General features: G+C 40.7%; 2 protein-coding genes across 3 annotated transcripts in view; one reads left to right on the top strand and one right to left on the bottom strand.

Moving 5' to 3' along the window:
- Window positions 1-9,708: 9,708 nt before the first annotated feature.
- On the bottom strand, window positions 9,709-11,220 carry Fancf (FA complementation group F). The gene has a single exon (XM_006990213.4). It carries the CDS (start codon window positions 11,213-11,215, stop codon window positions 10,196-10,198), a length of 1,020 nt encoding a protein of 339 aa, XP_006990275.4. The 5' UTR covers window positions 11,216-11,220; the 3' UTR covers window positions 9,709-10,195.
- The window catches only part of Gas2 (growth arrest specific 2), a 143,207-nt gene continuing 126,489 nt past the window's right edge, over window positions 11,095-27,812 (top strand). Inside the window, exons 1-2 of one of the 2 annotated variants that reach the window (XM_076543205.1) lie at window positions 11,095-12,446; window positions 13,310-13,416. The gene's annotated coding sequence lies outside the window, so the exon portion shown is untranslated. Of the gene's footprint in view, window positions 12,447-13,309; window positions 13,417-27,812 lie in introns of those variants that run through there. The other variant, XM_042276857.2, reaches the window with a different exon arrangement.

Here is a 27,812-nt window from a genome sequence, read left to right as displayed (position 1 = left end):
CAGGGCTCTGCAGGCTGCAGCAATGCTGGGAAGGTCTTTCAAGTCTGAGAGGCCAGGGCTAACAGGAACAGAAACCTTTGCTTATACATATGGAATTCCCATTATAAAAATGCTTCTTCAGCTTTAGTTTAGACTGAAAATAAAAAGGAAGAAAGCATACCCAGAACCTCTGCGATTTTAAATGATAAATGTGATAACTTGGGCAGAATATATACAATGCATTTTATATAATGTGGAACTAATATAAGGAAACCATTTTTAAAAGTTATTTGCGATTGACTGCTTTGTATGGCTCTACCATCTGAGCCTACTCCTATATGCCATAAACATGAGAACTAACCAAACCAGCAGGAGGGATTTCTTTGCTTCCACAAGGAACCATATGCCAGGTAAAAATGTGGATAGTCACACCCACCGTCTCTCTCCAAGCCCTGTTCAGCCAGAACTCCAGCTGAACTAATAGGGTAGCTATGCAGACCTTCTGTGACTGTTTTGTTCTCCTGGTGATCCACACAGCAATATTCCAAGTGGAAAGTGTAGCGCAGTTTGGGCACATGCTCTCCTTCCCCATAGGCGGAGCTGGTGGAAATCAATCAGCAAACACTGAGCCCAGCATGCGACCCTGCACGCAGGTGCTATCAATCAAGCCTGATGTCACCAGTGTGGCTGGAAGTCAAAGCATCCAATCTGATTTGAATCTCTCTCCCCATGGCTATGTTTCTTGTAGCTGAAGATATGTGGCTTTTCTGTTGTTTTTGGTCATTTCATAGTTTTGATAATTTTTATAGCTTAATCTTGATAGCTTATGAAACTAGTAAGAGAATCAGAGTCAATAAAGAAGTATTTTCTCTGCAATCCTGTGATTTTTGTCATTACACATGCTATATACACTCTGAATTAAATGGGGTGCTGAGAAGTTAATGATCCATCCAGTATTTTAAGGACTCTAGATTGAAAACATACCTTCAAAGTTTGCCAATTCTCTTTTGAAAACAATTTTAATTTTAATTGTGTTTTCAAAGTTAGAAAGACCAGCCTTCTTCTTTATAGAAACTGTCAACAAATATTGTATGTTACCATAGCTCATCTGCTTTTCAACACACTGGGAAAGAAACATCATGATATCAGAACAAACAGCAAAGTTTAACCCTTGGACCTCTTCTGGCTTTTATCACGTTAGGGCCTAAGCTCAAGGCATATGTGCTTATTTTGCTTTAGTTTAAGAGTTGAAGAAACAATGACTTGATTAAGGCCTTAGTATATCATATTTACTATCTACACATTAACATACAAATTCCTAAACAGGATTGTATGAAAAACAATAGATCAAATAAGTAATAAGTTCATTTGACATATATTAAACACTTAGAAAACATGTAACTTTGAGTCCTGATTACAGATGCAGTGAGAAAATGAATAATAGTGGATCATGGCTTTCTAAGCCTCATGAGTGAATGAAATTGCTTTTGATAACTTTATGGAATAAGCAACTTGGAATCATGTAGTTTATTGTATGTTACATTCTTAGAGTAATTCAAAAGTTAACATGGCTTTTATGAAGGAATAAATCTTTATGTGATAAAATATTTGTCTTAGGTGCTTGTTAATTTCTTATCATGCTCAGAGTACTATACCACAGAAGCTATAGATTGGCTGAAATAGGACTAAATTCAGGAATGATTGAAGAAAACTCCATTCTTTTTGATAAAGAGATCTGTCTTGATGTAGACATCTCCTGCCATTGAGCTTGGAGGATAAGTGACGACATGTTTGTATGGTTCATACTTCCTCTGATTTGTAAAACATGAGGATTTGGCCAAAATTATGTGGAGACAACATTCACACTCAACACTGTGTTGACCACACATAGTGGTCAATCATAGTGATGGATGGTCTGCATGACTTGACAAAAAAGCTTTAGGTAAAGCTAAATGTGAGAGGATCTGACTGGTGGCATACATTTCTGGAAATCTGGGACCAAAGAAGCTCTCTCAAATTCTACACTTGGTCTTAGTCACTTATACTCAGTAGAAATATGTCTTACATAATAATTTTCCCCCTAGAATAAGACATAAGGACTAGAAATGACTCAAAGTAAAACATGTATACAAGAAACTGTGTTTTATTAATTATAACTATAGATTAGTGCACAAAGTCAAAATGGTCTGTTGTATTAAATATATTTAAATGTTTCCTTTAGATATTTTACTTATAAACTTACCAATAGTAATAGGAACATTTATTTATACATTAAGGTACGAATTCTATGAGCAAAATTCTCAGTAAGCACATTATTTCAGTATGGCCTCACTCCATAGCCCAGGCTGGCCTAGAACTCACCATGTACTTCAGGTTGGCTTCTAATTTGTGGTAATCCTCCACCTCAACTTCCAGCATGCTGAGGTCACCAAGTGAGGACTGATTTCCATACAAAGTATATACATCCAAGTACCAGACAGAGCGGCTGAATCCACATATTCTCATACATTTACTCATCAGAGAATCTGACTTCAGTGGAGACCCCCTCTATAAAAGTGACTGTGAGAAACAGAGAGGCCACACTTTTGAAGACTTCAGTGATAACTCAGGCCCAGGCTCGGAGAGCCGGGTCAATACCCTCTGCTGAAACTCTCTCATCTTCTTTAATGTCTCAAACATCTTCTGCTAAGCAACCTCTGAGGGGTTAGATGGGTATTTTCCTTACTTCAGGTGGAACAATAAATAAATGTGTCCCATGGAAACGAACGAGGAAAGAGCCCAGAGAGATTAGCACAGAGACAACAACCATGCTGCAATTACCCAACAGAGACTTCAGAGCAAGAACTCCAAAACGATCCGAGGAATTTCAGACACTCTTGGAACAAACTGGGGGAAAACTTCAATGCAGAGAGAAAAGAAAAATAATGATTGTATGTATTAGTACAAAGTGCTATTCATTATTACTTCTTCATACATGTAAATAATGCCCTTTAATCATATTCATCTCTATGACTCCCCATCATTTCTCAAATAGCTCACCTTCTTTTTCAATGGCTTTTTAAAGTCTAGATTTAAAATGAAAGCCATATTACTGAACTCAAGTTCAGTGAACAAGGTCAAGGGCAGAATGAAGAGGCCAGAGAGAATCAATGCCCTCCAAGGTAAAACAGTAGAGACTACCCAAATGGAACAAGGGAGAGTGGATGAGGGGTGGGGATATGTGCTATGAACAGATACTTAAGGACCCGCTGATCCCAAACAAACAAAACTCTAACATCACCATATTAGAGTGCAGGAAAGAGAAAGTAAGTGAGGCTAAAAAAATTTCTAAAACATAATGGTAACATTTTCCTTCAAATTTGGCAAAAGATAACCCCCCATATATAGATTCAAAATATGATATGTAACTAAATAGGACAAAATTCTATAGAACTATATCCAAAAATAACATCGGCATTGAAGTTCCGCAAAGTATAGTCAAAGAAAAAGTGGAAACAGTAGGAATTGACATTTTACCTGTGGAAGAAAGAGCCAGTGCAGATGACAATTTTCATGAGAAACCTGGAAGAGAAGACAGTATCACAGAGCTTTTGGAGGCAAGAAGAAAGCCTGTCTCAAGTTGTGTCTCTGGCTAAGTAATAACGCACTGTCAGATAGAGGCCCCGTGTCACCGAAAGCCCCGTTCTAGAAAGTGTGACAAGGAGGTTTGGAACAGCCATGGTCCTGGTGCTCTGTCCAAGAATGGCATGGCGCCCAACTCTATGCAAACAAGATGGGAGCTTAAAGAACTGTCCACGCTTTTCCAGAAATGGTGCTAAAAAACTGGTTTTCAAGCCATTTAACAAGTTTTTAAACCATCTACCCCTTTGTTTCCTTCTGCCCTTTAGTTCCTGTAACATCAAAACAGATTCTTGAAAAAAACGTTTTTGAATTATAATGTCGTGACAGCCATGGTAATAATCCCTTTGTAGAACGAGCCAGTAAATCCAGCTATAATATAAATTCTTCAAATATTCTTCCTTAGCTAACGTCTGTAACAACAATGAAATCATTTTAAATCTACAGGGGCCAATTTAAACCGCACGGGGTTCAGGGCTTCCTGGCTATAATTAGAACATGGTGTCTGGGTTAGATGAGTTTTGGTTACTATAGCAACCCCATATGCAACCTTCATCTGCTGACCAGTGGACTATGCCATGTATCTGCTGTAAATGGCTTATTAGTCACTTGTCATTTATTGTGTTGTTTCAACAATAATTGCAAACTGGCCCCGTCAGAGACCCATGCTTTTGTACTGATTGGGGAACGGACCAGAAAGAAATGAACACACATTTGCCTGCACCTTTATTCCACTCACTGTTGCTTCTGCTCAGGCAAAATGCCGAGTATTTGGCTAAACTACTGCTCAAATTATTTTGCATTTTATTTTTTACAAAAGTATTCCAAATTATTTATGAAGTATTCCAAATTAGGAAATCTCTTTACTTTCAGAAGAGATGATAAAACAACTAATATGCGTGGTTTTACTTTAAACATTTTTTAATTGTTAATGTATTAAAGACTGTCTAAAGTGCAGTTGTAGATACAGATTCAGTTACCATGTTTGGGTAGACTTTGTTCTTTTACAATTTCATACATATGCACTGTGGGTTCTACACCCTCCTCCCGACTCCCCTTCCATCCCTCCAGCCCCCCTGCTCCCTACAAACAAACCTCTTTCCTCTACTTGTCTTGGTTTTTGTTCAGTGTCCTACGGACTGGGGACATTGGTGAGGCCAATTTAAAAACTAACATCAGAGATTTTTAGGGTACTGAATGTGTCTGGGACTTACAAAGAAATCTGGCCATTTTCTCCCATGGTTACATCTACATTCACTGAAAGCTAACAGCACACAAGCTGATATCCCTGAGGGCACTGTGTCAATATTCTAAGTATATGCATAGCCTCGCACAGACTATCTTACCAAAGTTATTGATATTATGTCAAAAGCTCAGTACAGTAATGAATATTTCAGCAGCCGTCCAAGTCTGAGAGCTTTGAGCGGGCGCAGGAATGAACAGACCTAGTATTTACCTAAAATAAACCTGTTTTTACATTCTACTTTCTCTATAGTGTTTAAAAATATGAGACATTTGGCTCATAATATAAATATAGATAAATCATAAGCAAGGCATGGCAGCACACATCTGTAATCTCCACTGCTGTGGAGACAGAGCCAAGAAACCCTGAGATCAAGGTCGGGCCTGGGCAACCCAGCAAGATCACTTTAAAACACAAAAATAGTTTATTATGGAAATCTGATTTTTAATAATTTTTAGCACATTAAATCTCAACAACAGAGTGACAGAGTGCTTACCAGATGAATAAAATATTGCCACTTGAATGTAGAAGTGAAGGGTCATAAAGGATATTGTGATAAACACAGACAAGAATTTGCCTTTGGAACAAGTTGTCTTCTAATATTGTGTAGAAGCCAATTCAAATTAAAACCCTAGGATCTAGAGGTTACCACAGATGATATTCTGAGTTCAACAGAGCCTTTGTATCAGAGGTAAACATAAAATGTAAACTCGGTTTTCATGCTATAAACCTGTGATCACAGTCAGATCCAAAGGACACCCCAATTCCCTAAACTCCAGAGTTCCATATATCCAGAAACGAACTCAACCTACACTATAGGAACGTTCTCAGTGGGTAGGGAAAAGCCAGCTTTCCTCAGGAATTTACAAAATCAGCTCCCATTTTTGAGAAGTCGTTTGTGGAATATTTGGACTGCCTTTTGGGGTTTCCTTTGGACTTGAAAGTCACAGCATGTGGAACTTGTCTCAGGGTGGGGTTCAGATCACTCACTGTGTGAAAAGACAGTGACACAACCACAATGGGACTTTAGACACGGTAAGCTCCTTTTAATTCAAAACCTAACCGAAGTATGAAGAGCAATGAAGCTCCCGGAGCCAGATGGAGCCAGCCATCACCGTAATGATTTAAGCTCCTTCCCTTAGGGCCGAGACATGACGAAGTCAAAAGGGCACCCCTAGCCCACTAGGGCAATGAGCATCTGATAAATGAGGTGGTGCCACACTTCAGATAGAGTAATTGATCATCTCCAGTTAAATCTGGAGAAAAATCAATGGTTGCTTCTTAGAGTGTTTACATCAATTAACTGTGTCAATAATGACTATCTTATATGCACAATTTTTTTGGAGAGGGATCACTCTGTTTATAACCTGTTTCTACTTCTGAACTTCAGCATACAGCATGAATCAAAAACAGGAGAGCAAGAAATAGTAAACTTGAAAATTCCTCCACGGCAAGAAAAAAAAAAAGCCTTTTTGAGGGGAGGTCATGGATCTTATACTATGGCCTAGGCTAGCCTGGATTTCATAAGCAACTCAGACTGGCCTGTGACTCATCCCTGACTGGCCTGGATGCACTATGTAGCCCAGGCTACCCTCAGACATAATCATGGCATGGATGAACATAGATTCAACTCTGAAGCAGTAAAGTAACTCTGGGAAGCGTTTAAGGCTGCTGGATTGAAATCTGAGAAAGTCCCCATGTATTGGAACTGATTCTTGTTCAGATTCATTCTACCTGAATCACCTCTAAAATGGTTTACACTTCTTAGACAGATGACCCTGGTGATAATGCTCTCACCAAATCTCTGCCCTATTTCCATTCATGCAAGCATAGTGCTCAGCTACTTGTGAGTGTCCGTTGCAGCCTGGGGGTTGGGGGGTGGGAGGTGGTTCTGGCTGCTCAAGGAGAAAAAGTCAGAAGTGGTCTTGTTCTCACTAAGAATGTTGTCCAGAGAGACACATACAGAGTATATGTACTCACAAGCAAGGGTCAAGGCAGGCAGCAAAAAGCAATTGCTTTCCCTTTTGTTCTCCACGTACCTGGGCAGTTGGAAGGATACTGGGTGTATGTGGGGGGTCTTCTTGAGTTAATCTAAGGGTATCTATACTAACATGCAAACATCCACATGCAGACACACATATACACACATTTAAAGATAAAGTAAATCCAAAAAAAAAAAACAATGCTAGAAACTAATCCTGGAATCATAAAAAAGCATGTGAGATATGTCACATATATATGAGTACATGCCACGCAATTTTAGAGGAAGCCAAATGAAATTTTGGACAAGTGATATTTAAACTTAAATACCAAGGCCTTGAATTACCAAGGCCTTGCCAATACTACTTAGTAACATAGGCACTGCTGATATAACATAGATAGGTACCTACATCCCAAAACAATCATTTGAATAAAAAGAGAGGCGTATAGAAAGAGAAACATATTTCTTCCTTCATAGTAGCTAGGCAGGTGATCCCTTCAACCTCTCCAGCTCTGGTACCAGGTAACTCACTGCAGCATGCTGATGTCAGCCCATTAAAGGGGAAAATGTGATATAGGTCCTACTTCTACTTACTCACACGGTGCCCCAAACCAGTGTAACTGCAATGGAGTTGGGAAACTTTCCCCCCAAGGCTGGGGAGTCATTTGCAGGTAGAAACTGGGGCAGAGCATCAGTAGTGGGAAATGGGTCACGGGAGACCAGCAGTTTCCACAGCAGCACAAACTGACATGGAGACAGCCAGGAAACAGCTTAGGGTTTGGGTAGTATAAACCTTCTGTATAGGCCCAACCAATCACAGGCGAGATTAGGAACATTAGGAACATAGAGGAAGTGGTGGGGATGCAGATATTGAATTAAGGATCACTTTAAAATACAAAAAACTCCACTTACAAAGGAACTGCAGCCTGAGGACTCCCTTCTCTACCAATAAGGAAAGAGAGATGAGTGAACTGACGTACCGATTGTTAACTGAAAATGATGTGCACAGCAAAACCACCTTCAAACATGAACCGGGCATGCATTTGTAGATACAAATGTTTATCACCATGAGGTGTTTCCCAAAAGAATCCTAAAACCAAGACAAATAAACAAAAACCAGTAAGTAAATGAATGGAAACACAATCTTGGAACTCACACAATCATCTGAAATGAACTGATAAAAGTGTAAGAGAATCAAGATGCACTTTACTATATGAAACTTGGTTTTCTCCTGCAACAAAAGTAAAATAGCAGAAAATATGCTACGAGTGAGATGCAACAGTATTAAAATTTCAAAACCATGGAAACAGATACACAGACTTAGCTATATGTGCTGGTTCACACCTATAATCTCAGCATTGAGAGGCTGAGGCAGGAGAATCCTGCAGGAGCCTGAGGCTAGCATATGCAGACAGTGAGTTAGAGGCTAACTGGGCTACAGAGACCCTAAAACATCAAAATAGAATTCAGATACTGACTAACTTCATTAAAAAAATAATAATAAATGCTGCCAGGGATCCAGGAGAAAAAGGAAAATGTATGCCTTGATGAGAGTGACTGGAATAGAGTAAGACAATGTCTAAAAACGCTGAAAATATGGCTGTCACTCCAGTGTAAGTGCACAAAGGAATCCTGTCAGAATACAGAAGATGCAAAGATGGTTTACACAGATCAGTGTTAGAAAAAGGAATCTGAGCACAGGGAAATAAAATCTGATATTGCATTATATCTTAGAAAGTACTTAGTCATAATTTATACTCAGGTTCTAACGCAGAATTAAAAAATCTACATTATATGTCCTTTTGCTTTATTTCCATTTCTAGAATTAAGAATTTTGTGTTATGCCTATTTACCAAAAACTCTTACTCTCAGTTATCTCAGACATGGAGAAAGTTATGTTGACCCCTGGAAAGTTATTTACTAAAAAAAACTACTTATTTCTAAGTTTAGAACACTCAAGCAGACAAATGAAGTTGGGTTTTTAGTCACAAAACACTCCAAATAGTCTCCATCCAGCAAACACGAGGAAAACCTGAGTCAAGTACTTAAACATCTTAGTGATGGCACCATGTTGGTGCTATTAACTTGATAAATGGCGTAAGTGGCCTCTGTTGGAATTCCTGGCCACTCCCCCTGCCCTACATGACCGCACATGCGCAGTTTAGTAGCCAAGTAAGGGGCCTTACGTCCTACATAATACGTTTGTTGCATGATCGTGTAATTTGGCACAGCACGATCACGAAATCTATGCACATGCATGGCACAACTCCGTGAGCCCATATGCACATGTGCAGAGGAATCCATAAGCAGATCACAGCCTCCCCCCACACCCATGGACGTGTCTTCCACAGGCCTGGTCATGTTCTCTTCTGTCTCTCCCTTCTCCTACTAAAACTCTTAGAGTGGGTTTTGTCGTGCCTCGTTGCTTTTCTCGCCCGGTAACAGCACCACTTAATAACATTGTGCTGCCGCATGAAAACCAACAGCCTCGATTCTCTAACTCACTAGTCTGATTCCTTTATTATCCAATCCAAATACCCAAAAGGATATATTTACATTAACTGTGCTCTAAACACTTCAGTGTGTAGTCAAGAAATGCTTTAAGCCAACATCCTGTCATTTTGACTTTGAGAGCAGTGACGTGTACAAAAGAGGGGCAAAACTTTCCGAACAACACAGCTTCAATGCACGTGAAGGTCGGTAAACAGGTTAAGGAAGGTACATCTGACCATAGCCCAGTCAGCCTTGAAACTAACATTTGATGCCACCACGTGTTTCCATTTAAACAAAACTTTTTACTATTAAAGTGAAGAGAATGTCAGGAATCAAGTAAATCAATCAGATAAAAACGTGGCCGTGGAAAATTTAAAGCTTTTTCTTTTAAAAAAAAAAAGTGTATCTATTTTTACTATTCTTACAAATTAGCCTTATACAAAACAAGCTGATAATTCCATGGCTTGAAGAATTCTTCCAAGGGTAGGGCTGTAGCTCAGTGGTAGAGCACTTGCCTAACATGGGCAAGATCTTGGATCCACCACCAGAATGGAAATAACACTATTTCCAGTATCTAGAAAACTCAAGGCATCATACATCATTTTAAAAAATATTTGTATTTGTATTACGAAGCACTTAAAGTTGGCATCTAAATAACTAGGTTTTGGGACGATATAGTACAGGGCATTGGTGAGAATGCTGACATTTGCATTGGTGAGAATGCTGACATTTTGTAAAGTGTACAGTCAAGCTGCAGCAGGACACTGTGCATAGAATAGAGGCTTGGGTAAGAAGTATGTTTGTTGTCCCCTCTATGCCTCCCTGAGACAGGTGTGTCCAGATGCTCGGCCTGGGACTTAAGAACCTCTTCCCACATGTTGTCAAGCACCACCAGGCAGGGCCCGCAGGAGGTCCGTCCAGATGCTCATCCCGGGAACCTCGAAATCTCCATCCAGCGCCTTGCTGGAGCGCAGAGTCTCCAGTACGTCTTCCTGCAGGGGTGGTGGGGCCTGGCACATGCTCTGCAGCCGGAGGCACAACTCGTCCCAGGGCATGTCCTCAGGCTGCGTGGGGACCCAGGAGCCCTTGGGCAGGTCATAGTGCAGCTGCGTGGCCCAGGTTGTGAGCAGGCCCAGGTAGGCGCGAGACAGCGCTGGGTGGCGGCCCGCCAAGGAGGCCAGGCGCGTGGCGGGCAGCTGGCGGCAGAAAGCGATCAAGACCTCGGGGCTTTCTAGAAGCCACCGCAGCAGTTCCTGTGTCTCATCCGCACCCGCAGAGTCTGCGGCGCGGGTAGGCTCCGGGTCTGCGTCGCGCAGCAGCGCTTCGCCCGCCACGCTTAGCACGTGCTCCCGAGGCCCACGCGCCCACAGCGCATCGAGGAGCTTCCGCCGGGCCGTGGGGTCAGCACCGCCCAGTTCGTGCAGGCGCGTGCACAGCAGCTCGGCGTGCGTGCGCAGCAGCGCGCCCCTGGGCGCGTCCCCGCCCAGGCGGAGCAGCAGGTGCAGCGCGCTTCCGCGGCGGGCCAGGAGCGCCAGGCGCGACTGCGGCGCGTCGTCCTCTCCGTCGGCGGCGGGCCCGGGGAAGAGCAGGCTCGGCAGCGCGTGGGCGGCGGCGGGCGCGAGCGCGCGGTTCCTCAGCAGGCGTAGGGCGAGGCGCGCGTCCCCAAACTCCAGCGCCGCGAAGCTGCGCAGCCCGGGCGGCCCGCCCCGCGACCGGAGCCGCCTCTCTAGCGCCTCCCGCGCGCGTCCGCGGTCCGCGAAGCGTCGGTACACGTGGAGCAGATAGCGCGCCCACTGCAGCGCCCTACGCACGGTCGTCGCATCCCAGGAGCGCACCACCGCCCCACACGACACGGCCAGCACCCCGGAGAAGCAATCTATCTGTTGCAGTAGCGGCTCCATGGTGGCAACTTCCGCCCTGCCGCTCCAAGGAGCTAGCCGATTGGGCGTGCGGGCGAGGGCCCGCCTTAGCATGCCCTGCCATTGGACGACGCCCGTGTCAGTCTCGCGACAGGGTTTCCGGGTCCCTTGGCGCTAAAAACAAACTGGAAGTTGCGAGCTTCCAGCTAGCCGGGAACGTATTGGTGGGCTTTTGCGCGCCAGGCTTTTACGTGCCTTTTTTGTTATGAAAATGGCCTTGGTGGACATTTTGAGTGCTTCCCCGAAAGGGAGGTGACGTTCATCGCAGTGCGGATGTGTTCTGCGTGCGAGCTCAAAGCTCTCAAAACAGCCCATTTTCCAGGTATTTGTTGTGGAACCAGGGCCCTCACAGGCTGGGCAAGCATGCTGCCACACAGCTGCATCCCCGGGCTTCTTTTTTTCTTATTTGTTTATTCTGAGTAATTATTCTCCCACTCAATTGAGCAGGCAGCCTTTCAACTTGCAATTCATCTGCCTCAACTAACCTAGTAATGGCATCACTCCCCTGAGGCCTCTGGGCCAAGCACGTGATGAAATGTTTATGCTCAAGTTAATCTGCTTAGTTATGCCAGAGTCTGTACTAAATTCTGGGTGTTATTATCAAAGCATATAGTTAAGCAAGTTTCGTTTATCCATTAGCCCAGACTATGTTGTTTGGCCTTGTGATTTTATTTTAATCTAACTGTATGATAGGTCTTAAATTCCTGGCTTGGCTGGTAGAAATTACACCCAATGGAGCAGCCCACCTTTTAGCAGGTGTGTAGCTGTTACTGGTTCATTCAGTTATTGAATACTTAAGTCACGTTGTGTAATAGTGTGTGGAATATAGGACTAAAACAATAAAGTTAATAGTTAAATGCTATCCTGTTCCATAGGAAACGCTAATATTCCATTTAAGAGCGACATTTAACTGATAACCTCATATGTGGTAGATAAAAATAAGAGTCACTAGATCTTGGGTGTTAGGGAAAGCCTCGTTAAACTCTCTTTTCAACTGAATGCCCAAAAGACACAGCTCTGTAAAAGCCCCAAGACCATTGGAACCATTAACGTGTCCTAAAATGCTAGAGTGAAAACCAGATCTAATCCAGGATGAGAAGTCCAAACCAGCATCAGTTCCAAGTGGTTGGGACAGTGCAGAGAAACTTCATCATTTCCAAGCCTTTCTGCTCACCTTCTCAAACCTGATTCTATATTAAATCTCAGCATCACAGTGAGTAATTATTTATTTCACAGTAGCCATTTTTATTAAGCAGATATGCATGCCTATGATGATTTCCTATTGGAAGAAAGCACTATTTGGATTTTGGAACCAGTGTTCCATTAAACTCAGACAACTTAAACTAGAGGTTGAAAGGTGATAAATACCTTAATTTCAAGAAACCTATGCATTTGAGGCAGAAATTATGAGGACCCCAAACCCACATAAGCATAATGCAAATCAGATTTTGTGTATTTTTAAAATTACAAGTATGGTGTTTTTAAAAACCAGTTGGAAATGGATAAAGTTCTGGAAGGTTTTATAGACTGGCCTTTGATTTATCCCACAAAAATGTTTGCACTATCAGGGAATAATGTAAAATCAAGTAGAGAAATCACAGAAATTAAAATGTAAGTGTAAGAAGTGTATGATGTGTGCTGGGAATGCCAGGAACAATCTTCCACCTGCTGGTTATGCTCTGCAAATTCCTGATATGTGGTAAATTATAACAGAAAATGGAAGTCCAGTATTAGGAAATTTTTATTAAAATAGCATTTCATTCAAACCACAGGAGTTGAGCAACATAAACAACTAAGGAATAGACATTTTCACAAAGCACGTACCTCCGAGGGCTCGGGGGAGAATGGAAATCATATATGTCACATACCATGTGGATTTTTGTTACTTACTTTCAATATGTGCTCTGTGGTGTGTTCAGTAAGAGATGTTGAGCACTTGGTCCCTAGTTGGTAGCACTGTTTGAGAAGATGTAAGAGGTGAGGCCTTGCTGGAGGAAGTGTGTCATTAGGGTGGGCTTTGAGAGCTTAAAGCCTCACCTGCTCCCAGTTTCCTCTCTCTCTGCTTCATGTTCGCAGGGGAGCATGCCTCTCTCAGCTTCCTGCTTCACTGCTGCTGTGCTTACCTCCTGCTGCGGGGGCCTCCTCTCCATGGTGGACTCTTGCCCCTCTGGAACCCTGGAACCGTAAGCTTCAATAAACCCTTCTATAAACTGCCGTGGTCATGATGTTTTATCATAGCAACTGAAAGTAACTAATGCAAATTTCCCATTACTGCCATTGTGCTTTGGGGCGTGGATGCTAGCTGAGCTCCATAGGCAGGGCCAGAAAATGTTAACTGATCACATTAATGAACCCCTGTCTTAATTTACTGATTAGTCTAGGAATCCATCCTTAAGCCTCTCTCTATATAACATTCTCTACTAACTAAAATAAGTTCAGAAGTGGCCAGAGGAAGTACCTGCAGTCACTAGGCTTACAGGATTCAGAAAGAATTTTCATATCCTAAAATGAGTCCAAGCTGAGTGAACACTAGGCATGCTTGTGGGACAGTTTCTTTCCCATGAAGAAAAATTGAATGAACACAGTCCTTACTCTAAATCTGCTTACAAGTGTGGGACCCTGTCTATTTCCAATTGCATTTGACAATCTGAGGTTTATTTTATTTTATTTAAATGTACCTAGCTAATACAAGCCCTGTCTTACAGTGTGTGGCTCATACACTTTGGCTGGTTTGGGTTTTGTTAATATGTACTTCTGCAGTATATAGGCCTTGGCACGGTCTGCTTCCAGTTCTACTCTTCCCAAATACAGGACAGTAGCCCTCTGCATTGTCCTGAGCAGTAGTGGAGGAGATTTCATCAAAGAAAGATGCAGCTGGTTCCTGTAGTGTTTGCTCTTGGTCCTAGGAAGTTGATCACAGAATACTGTTCAACAGCGTATTTTGATTTGAAAATTTGAGGTGATATTATTCCTTATTGGGTATAATTTGGGAGGTTGTTTTAAGATACACAGTAGGCAGCCGGGCGGTGGTGGCGCACGCCTTTAATCCCAGCACTCGGGAGGCAGAGCCAGGCGGATCTCTGTGAGTTCGAGGCCAGCCTGGGCTACCAAGTGAGTTCCAGAAAAGGCGCAAAGCTACACAGAGAAACCCTGTCTTGAAAAACCAAAAAAAAAAAAAAAAAAAAAAAAAAAAAGATACACAGTAGGCAAGACATCCACAAACGCACAGCTGAGAAACAGTGAAAGCAATCTGTCTGGTGTCTACTTCTGTCACTTTACATAGTGGAAGGGCCCACTCAGCCTGCCTTACCCACAGCTTTGTTCTGCACAGTTCCAGCAACCCAAAGTCAGCCACAGTCTGAAAATAGTAAGTGGGAAATTCCAGAAATAGTTTCTTTTCAATGAGAGCCATTTTAAAGAGTGTGATAAAACCCTCACACCATTCTGCTTTATCCTGCAGAGGACAGGAACCATCCTTCTGATCAGTGTGCTCACCCTCCATCACTCTCGGTCATTTAGTGCTGCCTTGGTTGGGATGTGAAATGTCCCCAACACACTCATGTGTTTGAGTACTTTGTCCCCAGTGGGGGGTGTTTTGGCAGAAAGTTAGGGGATCTTTAGGTAGCCCAGCCTTACTGGAGGAAGTCACTGGACAGGCCTTGAGGTTTCATAGCCTGCGCCATGTTCTTGTCTGCTCTGTAGTTCCTGACTGCTGGGGGTAACCAGCTGCCTCGGGCTCCTGCCTCTATGCCTTCCCCATCATGACTATTAGAGCACCACCAACACTGAAGTAGGTGCTAAGAACCATTTGCTTGGAATTTGCAATTCATTCACATGTGACAGTAACATTTAATCTCGCAGTGCTTTTAAAGGGACCAGAAAGAACTTTGATCTAAGTAGAATTACATTCTACAAGTTCTGAATGCCATTAGAAAAACAAAACTGCAGTGCTATCATTTCTGGTTAATGATGGCTCTCAAAAATAGGAATTGAATCCTTTTTTGGGTGGTGGGGAGTAAGAGATATATCTTCTGGAGCCATTTTGAGTAACCATGGCCCAGAAACACAGATTTAGATTGCTCCAAATTCCATGTTCCAATGTGGAGGCAGTTTCCTGAAGTTTTTTTACAACAGTTTTACAAAACAAAGGAAAGTCATAAATAAAGGCAAGTTTAAAATACGCTGATGGGTACATCAGAAAGGCAGATACAGCAAGGAGGGAAACTTTCCTATAGGCCCAAGATGCTATCTGAGCTTTTGGATTGGTGAAGGTTAGTGTTCTGCTAAGTTAATAGATTCCAAAAAGCATGCACAAAACTGGTAGAACTGTTAACAAAATCTCCTGAAAAGAAGCTGTGTCTACAGAGATCGACTGACTAGAATTTCAGTACTGTAAAGAGATTAGAATGTTGTAGGTTGGTCCAGAAGCTAATTATCTTACCTTGGTATAGACCTAGCCTTCTGGAACAGCTATTCCTTGCCCACCTCTGTCAGTTCTTTTTAAAAGTCATCATCAGGAAATGTGACTGATCCTCTCAAATACAAAAATTTGTATTTTTAAAAATTACACTTACAGGGCCCAGGGAGATAGCCCTAGTGAATAAGAACACTCGCTGTGTTGGCGTGAGGACATGAGTTTGACCCCTTAGCACCCATATAAAAAACTGGGCATGGCTAGGCATGCCTCCTCCAAAGTAAACATTGGGATGGAGGGAACAGGTGACCCTCAGGAGCTTATTGACCAACTAGCCTAGCAAAAACTGTGATCTTTAATTCAGTAAGAAATCCCATCTCAAGAGAGTTTGAGGAAGATGCCTAACTCTTCCTCTGACCTCCACATGTATACACATGGATCTATGCATCTGTATACTTACATTCACGTACCAAACAAATGTGCATAGACACACATAATATGCATATCTGAAACAAGCTTACTTCTCTCTTAAAATACAGTTTTAAGTGTTGGGACTTTTATATAAAATTAATATTTAAAACCTTTATTCTACCTTCTTATCCATGTTTGATATGGAATCAGCAAAGATGTCTATCGTGTGGATTATGTCATTTGAGGCTAGTGGATGGAACTGGAGACCATCATGTTAAGCTAAATAGGCCAAACTCAGAAAGGTGTATATTGCCTGTTTTCTCTACTATACAGAATCCAGACTAAAGAAATACATAAATATATGTTACATATAACATGAAGGTAGGCCGGCAGTCATTTAGGAGAGCAGTGTTAGGGTTTGGTAAGAATGCTCTTCCATTGTCTCATTGATTTGAACACTTGGTCCCAGTAGGTGGTGCTGTTTGGAGAGGTTATGGAACCTTTAGGAGGTGGAGCCTTGCTGGAAGAAGAATTATATCAGAGTTAGGAGAGCTCTGAGGGTTTGTAATGTTGCTCAACTTCCTGTTCCGCCTTGCTGCTTTCTGTGTGCTGTTGAAAATGTGGTCAGCCAGGTTCCTGCTCCTGGTGCCATACCTTGCCTTTCCTGCTATGATGGACTCTGTCCCTCTGAAACCATAAGCCAGGATAAACTCTTTCTTCCTTTAAGTTGCATTGGTCATGATATTTTATTACAAAAACAGAAAGTAATTAATAGAGATAGTAAGGAGACCAGTGGGAGGGTGAATATAACGGAAGTAAAAATGCTAAAAATGATAGACACATGATAATGTCTTAATGAACCTATTGTTTTATAACCAATTGAAATGATTTTTATTTAAACCATTATATTCCAAAGAGTTTTATTTTTAGCCTAATGTTTTATACATGCCTCTCAAATGTTCTTTATTTGAGTGTCTCCTGCCTGGATATGAAAAGGCTGAAAGCATTGCTCTAACATAAGCCAAAGCCACACCACATTGTAATGGAAAGCACATTGTGTTTCAAATTATCTGACTTGGAATTTTGTAAATAGAAAGGGGAAAAGTTAGCCACTTTCTTTCCTTTTCACCCGTTCATGTTTTTCTTCTTTCTCTTCTGAGCAGAGGCTAGACCATCATCATATACACTGTCAACCCCTTCCCTTGACCTCCGATTTACTGAAGTAACTGGTAGGAGGCCTTAGCAGACAAGCAGGAGGATCAGGGTGGGCTCTGTCTGCCAGGCTCCAGGCATGTTCTGCAGGGTATTCCCTCTTGCACTCCTCTGGACTTCCTGCTTATGCTGACGTACCTTGTTGACTGTTTTTTACCTCGCCTAGAATCTTATTAATATTCTTCTGTTTATTTATCGTTAAAATGTCTCATGAATCTGCCCTTATTGCCTGACAGGACCTGAATAGATACATTTGCCCACATTCTCAACCTTTTTATTAAGTCATGTGAGTCGTAACATTTTCCATCAGCACTAATATAGATAGTGACGAGTACTTTAATGAATGTATTTTCAAATACCTGTCATTGACATATGTGCTGCCAATCTGACAAAAATCATCATTACAGACATTATATGACAGGCAATATGAAGTCATTCCATGATGTAATTAACTGGATGTGAACAAAGCATTCCTTAATAGTGGGCATGGTGGAGATGTTGGAACATGGATACAGATGGCGAAGACCATAGAATACCTTATACAGGGTCTTTTGTTTGTTTGTTTGTTTGTTTGTTTTGTTTTTAATATTCAGTTGGCTTTCAAATCTTATTGTTAATTTTGGAACACAGCACTAGAACATAGAACGAATCTGGAATGAAACAATGTAGAGAATTGATTGTCATTTGCTGGACAGCTAATAACACTGAGATAGCCTTGGTAAGCAAGGAGGTGATCTCCTTGAAGAAGTGGAATAAGAAACTTGGAGGGCCTTGAGAGGCTCCGATTTCAAAAATATTTTTCTTTAAGATTAATTTGTGTGTGTGTGTGTGTGTGTGTGTGTGTGTGTGTATGGCTCTGTGTGTGGGGAAAAGTCCAGAAGAGAGGCCTCAGCTTATATGGTTGCTCAGATCTGAATTTTGTTTCCCAAGATTGAGCAGTAATTGCTCTTAGCCACTGAGTCATCTCTCTAGCTCCTGGAGAATCTTGAATTAGTAGATATCTGCAGAGAGATGTGCTGTGCTCTTTCACTGAAATGAAAGAGTAAAATACACGTAGTGTTGACTTGGATGATATTAATGACTGAGCAAGAAAAAGCTCACAATAGAACACTGGCCTCACTGAAACTCCCCACAAACTTGTCTTCAGTTCCCATCTAGTCATTCCTCACACTATTTGGAATGCCCTGGATTTACACATTAGATGATAGCATGGAAAATTGGTGACGACATGCATTTACAAGAAGTTCAGAAGACAGTTTAGACTAGCAATCAGTATCAACTCAATGCATATTTTGTCTTGTTAGTATCTTAGGACAATATTACTAATGGCACATCTGAGTCCTGGCTTGGTTTCTGTTGCTGTGATAAAACCTGTTGCTTACCAAAAATAACGTGAAGAGGATAGAGTTTTGTTCATCATCAAGGGAAGCTAGGCAGGAGGCTCAAGGCAGGAAACTGGAGGCAGAAACTGAGGCAGAACCATAAAAGAACATGGCATACTGGCTTGTTCCCCACGGCTACTTATCTAAGTTTTCTAAACAGCCCAAGACCACCTGCCCAGGGGATGGCACTGCCCACAGTGGGCCGGGCCCTCCTGCATCAATTAGCAATCACAAAGAAAATGTCCCACTAACACACCATAGGCTAATGCCGTTTGGGTGGTTCTTCAGTTAAGTTCCTTCTCAGGTTACTCCAAGTTTGTGTCAAGTTTAGAACCAAAGGGAACTATGGGAATCTGAGAATCTAAATAGAACACAGGGTAATTCTATCTCCTTAAAAAATGGTTTTGTAGTTTGACACCAACTTGCCAATGCGTTCTACAGGCATTTGATAGTGTAGAAACTTCTCTATACCCAAGACAGGCCCTGGAGTTGTGTTCAAATAGGAAGGAAAAGGACTGGCATTTGATAGTGTAGAAACTTCTCTATACCCACGACAGGCTCTGGAGTTGTGTTCAAATAGGAAGGAAAAGGACTGGCATTTGATAGTGTAGAAACTTCTCTATACCCACGACAGGCCCTGGAGTTGTGTTCAAATAGGAAGGAAAAGGACTGGCATTTGATAGTGTAGAAACTTCTCTATACCCACGACAGGCTCTGGAGTTTTGTTCAAATAGGAAGGAAAAGGACTGGCATTTGATAGTGTAGAAACTTCTCTATACCCACGACAGGCCCTGGAGTTGTGTTCAAATAGGAAGGAAAAGGACTGGCATTTGATAGTGTAGAAACTTCTCAATACCCACGACAGGCTCTGGAGTTGTGTTCAAATAGGAAGGAAAGGACTGGAATGCTGAAGACAGCTTCTGTGCAAACGCTTCATCTCCCGGCTTCCAGGAGCTTCTGTGGAGCCCACTGCTCAGTGCAAGCCAAGGTCCCCAATGGGCTTTTCTGTTGGCTTCATGTTATCTCCCTTTTTTTCCCCTAACATTTTCCCTAAATAATTTAACATAATAAAACTTAAATAAAAGAATAACGAATCATAAAAAGTTTCTGTGTTTCTTAAGGTTTATTAAAAGCAGAAAAATAGTTCAAATTCAACCAAACTACATCCTGAAGGAATGAGATAATTTTCTAGAAACATTCATTAAATTACACAGAAAAGGACAACTTAAACAATAATTTCTCCCTCTCCTTAAGTAACTGCAACTCATACCTGAACATTTAACTTGATCCTTCTTGTTTTGCTAATATTAAAACTAAATTCTTGAGATAATCCCACTGGAAGAAGTGCTTCTTAAGTTTTATCATTTTTATGTATCTCCTACTGCTTGGATAACTGTTCACTTTAAAAATTCCATCTAAGAATGACAGCAATGAAATTCATATTTTTCATATTGACACAAATCACCTCAAAAGTCTTTATCAATACACATTGTACACGCCCATCCTCTGTGTATATTGCATGTATTTTGTGCAGTGGACTTCCCTAGAGTATATATGAGTTAAACTAATTTTGTTTTTTTATATTTAAATATTTAATTTTTCTTTTATAATTAATGACTTTTTTCCCCTAATGGTCGAATAAGAAAGAAAAAGAAGCAGTCGGAGAATGAGCTGTTTTTATTTTGAATTAGAAGTTGGATTTTATGTAGATCTGTGACACTGTCTGTGTTCCTTCATTTTGTCCAGTGATTATTGCATGTTGCTGTATGAGCACCTGCCAGGAAGGAGTTCTTGTTTCTGGTTCAATAAATTTTAAGTGTCTGTGGTTCTCATTTTCAAGTCTCCAAAATTTTTATATGGATTCTTTAGGCACATTTTTTTCATTATTTCTCAGCCTTCTTTTTTTCTGCATGGCTGAAATTTCCAGACATATAGCCCAAAACGTCCTAGGAGATTTAACATATATATATAAAATAAAGCTAAGCAAATGGAAATTGAAAAATGCATGCACATGTATGCACACACACGCATACACAAACTCGATTTAATTTCCAGGATGATAGATGAATCTAATTTTCCTAATTAGTCTCTCACAAAGTAGCAAATATAAGAGAAATTGTCAAGAAAGCTGCTGTATTTAATTGCTTCCAGACCTAATCTGGGTTCTGAGATTGGGCTGGTCTGCTAATAACATTAATGTCAAGGAATGTTCTCACCAGAGATTCCTGGTATTTCAAAATAAACTGGCTGAAACTAGCCAACAAGTGATTAAACTAACATTTGCAATATTACAGATGCATTTTATTGAAGGCTAACATTTATATAGCATTGCTTCTTAGTTAATTGTCAATATTTAAGTCTAAAGAATGCTCTCAAAAAATTAAAATAAATGTTTCATTAAAAAGGAAAACAGGCCAGGTGGTGGTCGTCCATGCCCAACACTCAGGAGACAGAGGCAGGTGGATCTCTGTGAGTTCGAGGCCAGTCTGGTCTGCAGAGTGAGTTCCGGGACAGCCAGGGCTGTTACACAGAGAAACCCTGTCTCAAAATAAAATAAAATAAAATAAAATAAAATAAAATAAAATAAAATAAAAAATAAGGAAAATCAAGGGACAGTACAAAGAATATCCTGTCACATTTAAAGGAGATGGGCCACCTGAAAGGAGAGAAAAGTTTTAGAGGCAAAATGATTTTATAGCTAAGTTTTTTCTTTCATTTTATTCTTTTAAAGAACATAATGAGTGTGTTCATTTTCTAAGTCCCCATGTCATTATTTAACAGATCTGTACATGCTCCTGCTGCCTTTTATTGTATAATATGGGGCATCTTCATCCCTTGCTTAGTTGGTATTATTTTAGTATTTATGTTTTTTAAAGTAAATATTTCTAATTGTATGTGTGTGGATATTTTGCCTGCATGTATGTCCGTGCACCGTGTTCATACTTTGTACACATGGAGGCCAGAAGAGGATGCTTGATCCCCTAGAACTAGGATTACAGACAGCTGTGAGGGGCCATGTGGGTGCTGGGAGCTGAACCTGGGTCCTCTGCAAGAGCAGCCGGTGCTCTTGACCACTGAGCCACCTCTCCAGTCCCAGTGTTTATGTTTTGATGTTGCTGTCCTGAGAACCGAAGACCTCACTAGGGAGCAGCATGTCTATCAGGATGCTGGCTGTACTGCCATCCTCCTGCAGATTTTTCCTCCTTCATGTTTAGTTCTGAGTAACAGAAAATGCTCTGAGATTAGAACAAGACAGACTATTGAGGGAAATGTAGGGTAGAACACAAGAAGAAGAAGAAGGAGGAGGAGGAGGAGGAGGAGGAGGAAGAGAAAGGCAATTTTACTATATAATGGCAAATACTTACAACTATTAGAGATTTTTAACCTTAGTAATAGTAAACAGTAATAGTAATCAATGATATAATTCTAAGCAAAAATCACATTTTATGATAAGTTGATTTATTAACAAAACATTAATTTAGAAGAAAACTATTAATTTTACCAAATCAATAGTATTTTTATTTTGGTCTTAGTTACAGAAAGCATCACTCATTTGATTATATGTATTTAATGATAAAATATATTTATTCATTTAGTAGTGTTCCTGGCTTCTGCTTAGTCAGTCTCAGAAAATATCTGTAATTGTGCATGGAGGCATCATTAAAATGAACTTTGAAGTTTGGTCATTCTCTATCATGCTGATTTTAATTAATTTGTTTGCGTGTTTAGTTAAAAAGAAAAGTAATTTAATTTTAACAGAATGGCTTAATGTTTCTATCGTGAACTTTTGGATCAGCTCTCCTTATTCATTAAATACGCTAGTGCCAAATGCTCTGAAAATCTAATCCATCTCTGGTCTTTCACAGGATCAAGAGGTTCTTAATGTAAGTCATGTTTTCAAGTTAAAATTTTTTTGAGAGTTAATCATTCAGTTTTTAGTTATCTTATTAAAAACACAGATAAGGTGAAAACCTTCTTTAGGGTTATCACTCAGTTTTTTGGCATTTAAGCCTCTTCAGGCTTGGAGTTAATTAAAAGATGCTCTATAGACCCCCATCTCTCTTTCCCATGAGCAAAGCTAAAGGAAAGATTATTCCTGTGTACAGTTTGACCCTTTCTCTCAACATTTCCTATTCAGAAGTTTTCTCTGAATGTCTTTTCTGTGTGCTTTTCATTACTACCCACTGACACTTCTTGAAGGGGTTTGGTTGAATTCTGGAGGCAGATGCACTGCCACTGTGCCCATGATGTCATGAGTACTGGAGTGACTTCTGTGGGCCCCTGAGCGCTCAGCAACAGGTACAGTTCAGAGTGACTCACGAGAAACTGTCTGCTTTTCAATGTATTTCCTCATTTTCCTTAGGGAATTTTATTATCATAGTTAAACATTCGGATAAAAATTCATTGTAGTATTACCTCAGACAGTAGAAGAGTTCTTGTCCTCCTCTCCTCTTAAAAGAAAGAGAGCCAAGATGAAATGAAGGAAGAGAGAAGAAGGGGAGGGAGGAAGGGACAGAGGAGGAAGGAAGGAGAGAGATGGGAGGAGAGGAGGGAAGTAGACAGGCACTGTGTCTTCAAACAAGTTGCTTTGAATCGCTTCACATTTGTGTTGTGGGAAAACAAATAAACACCTTTTAACCAATCAAACTCAGCCATGAGTTGAATCCTGCTATGTACTTTTTTTAAAGCAAGGTTAACCCAGGCTACCTCCCAAGTATTAGAGCCACTCTGCTCTGCCCGGCTTAACCTGCTTAGTCGACGTGTGATAGCACAGAAACTCTTTAAAGTCATTTTCCCCTGTGACACTGTGAGCTCCTGGTCAGCAGGGATCTCGTCCTTGCGCTTATCTACAAACCCCTAGCCAACAGAGCTGGGAGAATGAGGGAAGGAACTCTCCCTGTCCAAGAGCAAGTCGACAGGAGAGAGTCAGAGAAAGAAGGCTCCTGTTGTGGGCCTTTGCTGTGAAGATGGCAGTATCTTCATTGCAGGGGTCTGGTGTGATGATAGTACGAAGGTGGAGGGGTCACTCATCAGACAGTACACTAAATATTATGTCTTATTCTATGTGACCCCAAGACATGTCTGTCATAAAGTGAATGTTTAATCCCACCCTGTAGACCTTAAGAAAGTGTTCTGTAGGTAATTTTAGCAAAGAAGCTAACCTCACTTTGTCTCTTTCCAAATCTGGTCTTCTATTCCTGATGTCAAGGTTCATGGCAGACGTGACTCATGCAAAGTATTACTCCTACTTCTTGACAGCCTTTGCAGAGATTGTGGCTGACAAAATTCCTTTGCCAATGGTTCTAGAGTCCACCAGTGTCCACTGACCCTCTCCACTTGCCTGTGTAGTTCTTGGGTTTAGAGTGCTACTCTTTGCAGTGTTCTGCCTGGTCTATTCAGTGCAACAAATACTGAGTTAGTTCATTTTAAAAGTCCCTGTTCCAGATTGTTGTGTAAATCAGCAGTGGGCAAGGGGTCCACATTTCTGATAACAGAAATGTCAAGAAGTTTTACTATGGTTTGATAAACTAATCTTTTTTGTCATTTATAAATGGCCCCGTACACAAAAGGGAACAAGTTTAATGTCTTCACAAATGCGAGTTTCAGGAAACATGAGAGAGAAAAATCTCACATATATTGTCCTTTGTTTTATCAATAAAGATGCAAAGTTAATAATTGGTGCTGTCTTCCACTGAGAGACTTAGATGATAATTAGTCTTAACCGTAAAAACCTGGAGTCAGATATTGAGGTGAAAACTGAAAGATCTGAGAAGCAGAGCAACCAGCCACCAGAAACTTCTTACCTCTACAAATCCTTAGACTGAATGGCTCGAGATCCTGTCTCTCTCCACCTCCCTAGTGCTTGGATTAAAGGCGTGTGCCATCACTGCCTGCTCTGTTTCTCCTGTAGACCGGTTCAATCTCCCTTTAAGGGGGAGCTGTCTCTTTAGCCCTCGCCCTTGCTTTCTCAAACTTACAGTTTAGTAGGTGAGATAGACAGAGAAGCAAATGGTGATGCCGTTTGGAAAAGAAAACTTAAGTTTCCAGGACACAGGGGACAACTGGTTCTCCAGAGGTCAAAGAAATCAGAGAGGTGGGGATCTACATGGTTCTAGGTGAACAAACTTCTTCAACAGGAAAGTAAAGCGGGAAATACCTTTCTTGCTAGCTAGCTACAGTGAAGACCAGGAGCCGTGAAGGTGTTAGATGTTTAGGATTTTGTGATAGTATATGATTGACAGACACAGTAGGCTTTAAATTTTATAATGAAGTTGTTCATTGATACCTTTCCTCAGTTTTGATTGATTTCCTCTTAAGTTCAAATTCCTTACAGATATATATATACTTGAACTGTGGCTTTTGAAACAGATTTAACCATTCAACAAGAGCATTGCTTTTCAGTGGGATAACACAAAGGAGAAAAATACCACAGTGCAATAACTTAAAGGTAACTACCAGCGGCTATGTGTGTCTGAGTGTGTGCTTTTGGATCTGTTCCATAAAGCATTTCCTCTGATTTTGAGTCATATTTGGAAATATTGAAAGCCATCATGGTAGAAATATTTCCGTGCTGTTCATTGCAGTCATGAGTTATGATTAAACATGAGTTACATTTCAACATTGGGTCCAGTTCAACTTTGTTTTTAGATGAAGTGGCAGGTGTCACAGGCTGACCTCATTTGTCAGTCTGGCACACCAGCCAGCATCTGTTTTAGTGAACACTATTTGTATTTTACCAGAAGAAATGGTTTTCATCATGGAATGAAACCATCACGTGTAACGTTATTTTAAAATGAGTTTTCTACTCTGAGTTTCAATTTACAAAATTAGAGAAAATCCATAAAACTATAACCAAAGAATGTTAAGATTCCTATGTTACTGATATCTGTGACATTCGTTTACTCAGTGATTATACATGCAGTGTCCACTGCATGCCTCGTGGTGTTATGACCATAAAAATATTTAGTATAAAAGTTTTATTAAGTTGAGCTTCTCAGAATTAGGATTACAGATTTTTTTCAAATAAATTTAGAAACAAACTATAAATATATAACAAAGGAAATGCTTACTTACTTAATTCCAGCTTAAGTAGGAAAACCACACCTCAGACTACATGGTACAGAGTATGTGAACTACCCAGGACAAACATCTTGTTCTGAAGGAGATTTTAGTCTCTTCCCACAGGTTTCAGATGTTTTGCAGGATCACACAGTAGGAAACAGGTGTGCTTACACTGCCAAGTCAAAGTCTGAAGTTGTCCTGAATGTAAATAAGATACATTTTAAACAGAGAAAACTTTGAATTTTCACATGGAATTTCTATGATTTATTCTTTGTAGGTTTTTTTCTTTTTTTCATGAATGTGGTGAAATGTAGCAGGATTTATTTTAGGGTTTCAGAATCCAGCTCCTCCTATTCCTGACATGATTTATAATTATTATTTGTAAAGTTCAGTTCCTTTGTCTCACAACATTAAAAAAAAAAACACACACACATATCTACATGAGAAATGTAGTTGAGAGACTAGCAAGAGCTGCCAGGCAGGGAGATGAACGTATTTTATCTTAGTCAAGTGCTTTAATAAAATGCAGTTAGGTGGTTTACTTCAGAAAGGTCTCCACTTACTTCATGGTTTCATGGTTTTTTTGTCCATCACATGACTTCATATTGCCTTTTGTACCTTGCCCACATGCTCCCGTGCCTGCATTGCTGTTTTTAACAGCTGTATCAGAGTTATTTACAAACATAAAGATTTATTTTTCTTTTCTTTTTTAGTTTGGTTCCTCTCCCCTAGTGTGTGTGTGTGTGTGTGTGTGTGTGTGTGTGTATGTGTGTGTGTGTCCATGTGTGCACAGACACTGAGAACAACAGTTAATAAATGGGACTTCCAAAAACTGAGAAGCTTCTGTAAGGCAAAGGACACAGTCAATAAGACAAAATGACAGCCTACAGAATGGGAAAAGATCTTCACCAACCCCACATCTGGCAGAGGGCTGATGTCCAAAATATATAAAGAACTCAAGAAACTAGACATCAACATACCAAACAATCCATTTTAAAAATGGACTACAGATCAAAACAGAGTATTCTCAACAGAAGAATCTCAAATAGCTAATAGACATTTAAGGAATTGCTCAACATCCTTAGCCATCAGGGAAATACACAAAAAATGAGCTACCATCTGACATTTGAGATACCATCTTATACTTGTCTGAATGGCTTAGATCAAAAGCACTGAGGACAGCTTATGCTAGAGATGATGTGGAGTAAGGGAAACACTCCTCCACTGCTGTTGGGAGTGCAAACTTGTACAGCCATTTTGGAAATCAGTATGGAGTTTCTCAGAAAATTGGGAATCAGTCTACCTCAAGGCTCAGCAATACCACTCTTGGGCATATACCCAACGGATGCACAATTATACCACAAGGAAATTTGTCCAACTATGTTTATAGCAGCATTATTTGTAATAGCCAGAACCTAGAAACAATCTAGATGCTCCTCAACCGAAGAATGGATAAAGAAAATGTGGTACATTTACACAATGTAGTATTGCTCAGTAGTAAAAAAAAAAAAAAAAAAAAAAGAAAATGACCTCATGAAATTTGCAGGCAAATGGATGGAAGTAGAAAACAATCATTCTCAGTGAAGTAACCCATACCCAGAAAGACAAACACAGTATGTACTCACTCATAAGTGGATGTTAGACTTAAAGGATAACCAGGCTACAATCCACAAACACAGAGAAGCTAGATAACAAGGAGGACCCTAAGAGACACATGCATGGATCCCCCTAGGAAGGGTAAATAGATAAGATCTGAGTAAACTGGGGGTTGGGGGAGGAGTGAGAACATGAGGGAATGGGATGATTGACTTGGAGGAGGGACAAAGAGAGAGCAAGGAAAGAGATAATTTGATAGAAGGAGCCATTATGGGTTAGGGAGAAACCTGCTGCTAGGGAAATTCCCAGGAATCCACAAGGATGACCCAACAATAGTGGAGACGGTGCCTGAACTGGCCTTCCCCTGTAATCAGATTGATGACTACCCTGTCATCATAGAACCTTCATCCAGTAACTTTTGGAAGCAGCTGCAGAGATCCAGAGCTAAGCACTGGGCTGAGCTCCTGAAGTCCAGTTGAAGAGAGGGAGGAGAAATTATATG

Source organism: Peromyscus maniculatus, chromosome 1 (genome assembly GCF_049852395.1).
Source record: "Peromyscus maniculatus bairdii isolate BWxNUB_F1_BW_parent chromosome 1, HU_Pman_BW_mat_3.1, whole genome shotgun sequence".
Taxonomy (NCBI): domain Eukaryota; kingdom Metazoa; phylum Chordata; class Mammalia; order Rodentia; family Cricetidae; genus Peromyscus; species Peromyscus maniculatus.
The sequence above is the reverse complement of the archived record's forward strand: the minus strand, read 5'-3'. Positions and strand labels throughout refer to the sequence as shown.

What these genes read in the sequence shown, in the direction of transcription:
- Fancf (XM_006990213.4), bottom strand. Translation starts at nt 11,215, where the DNA reads ATGGAGCCGCTACTGCAACAGATAGATTGCTTCTCCGGGGTGCTGGCC.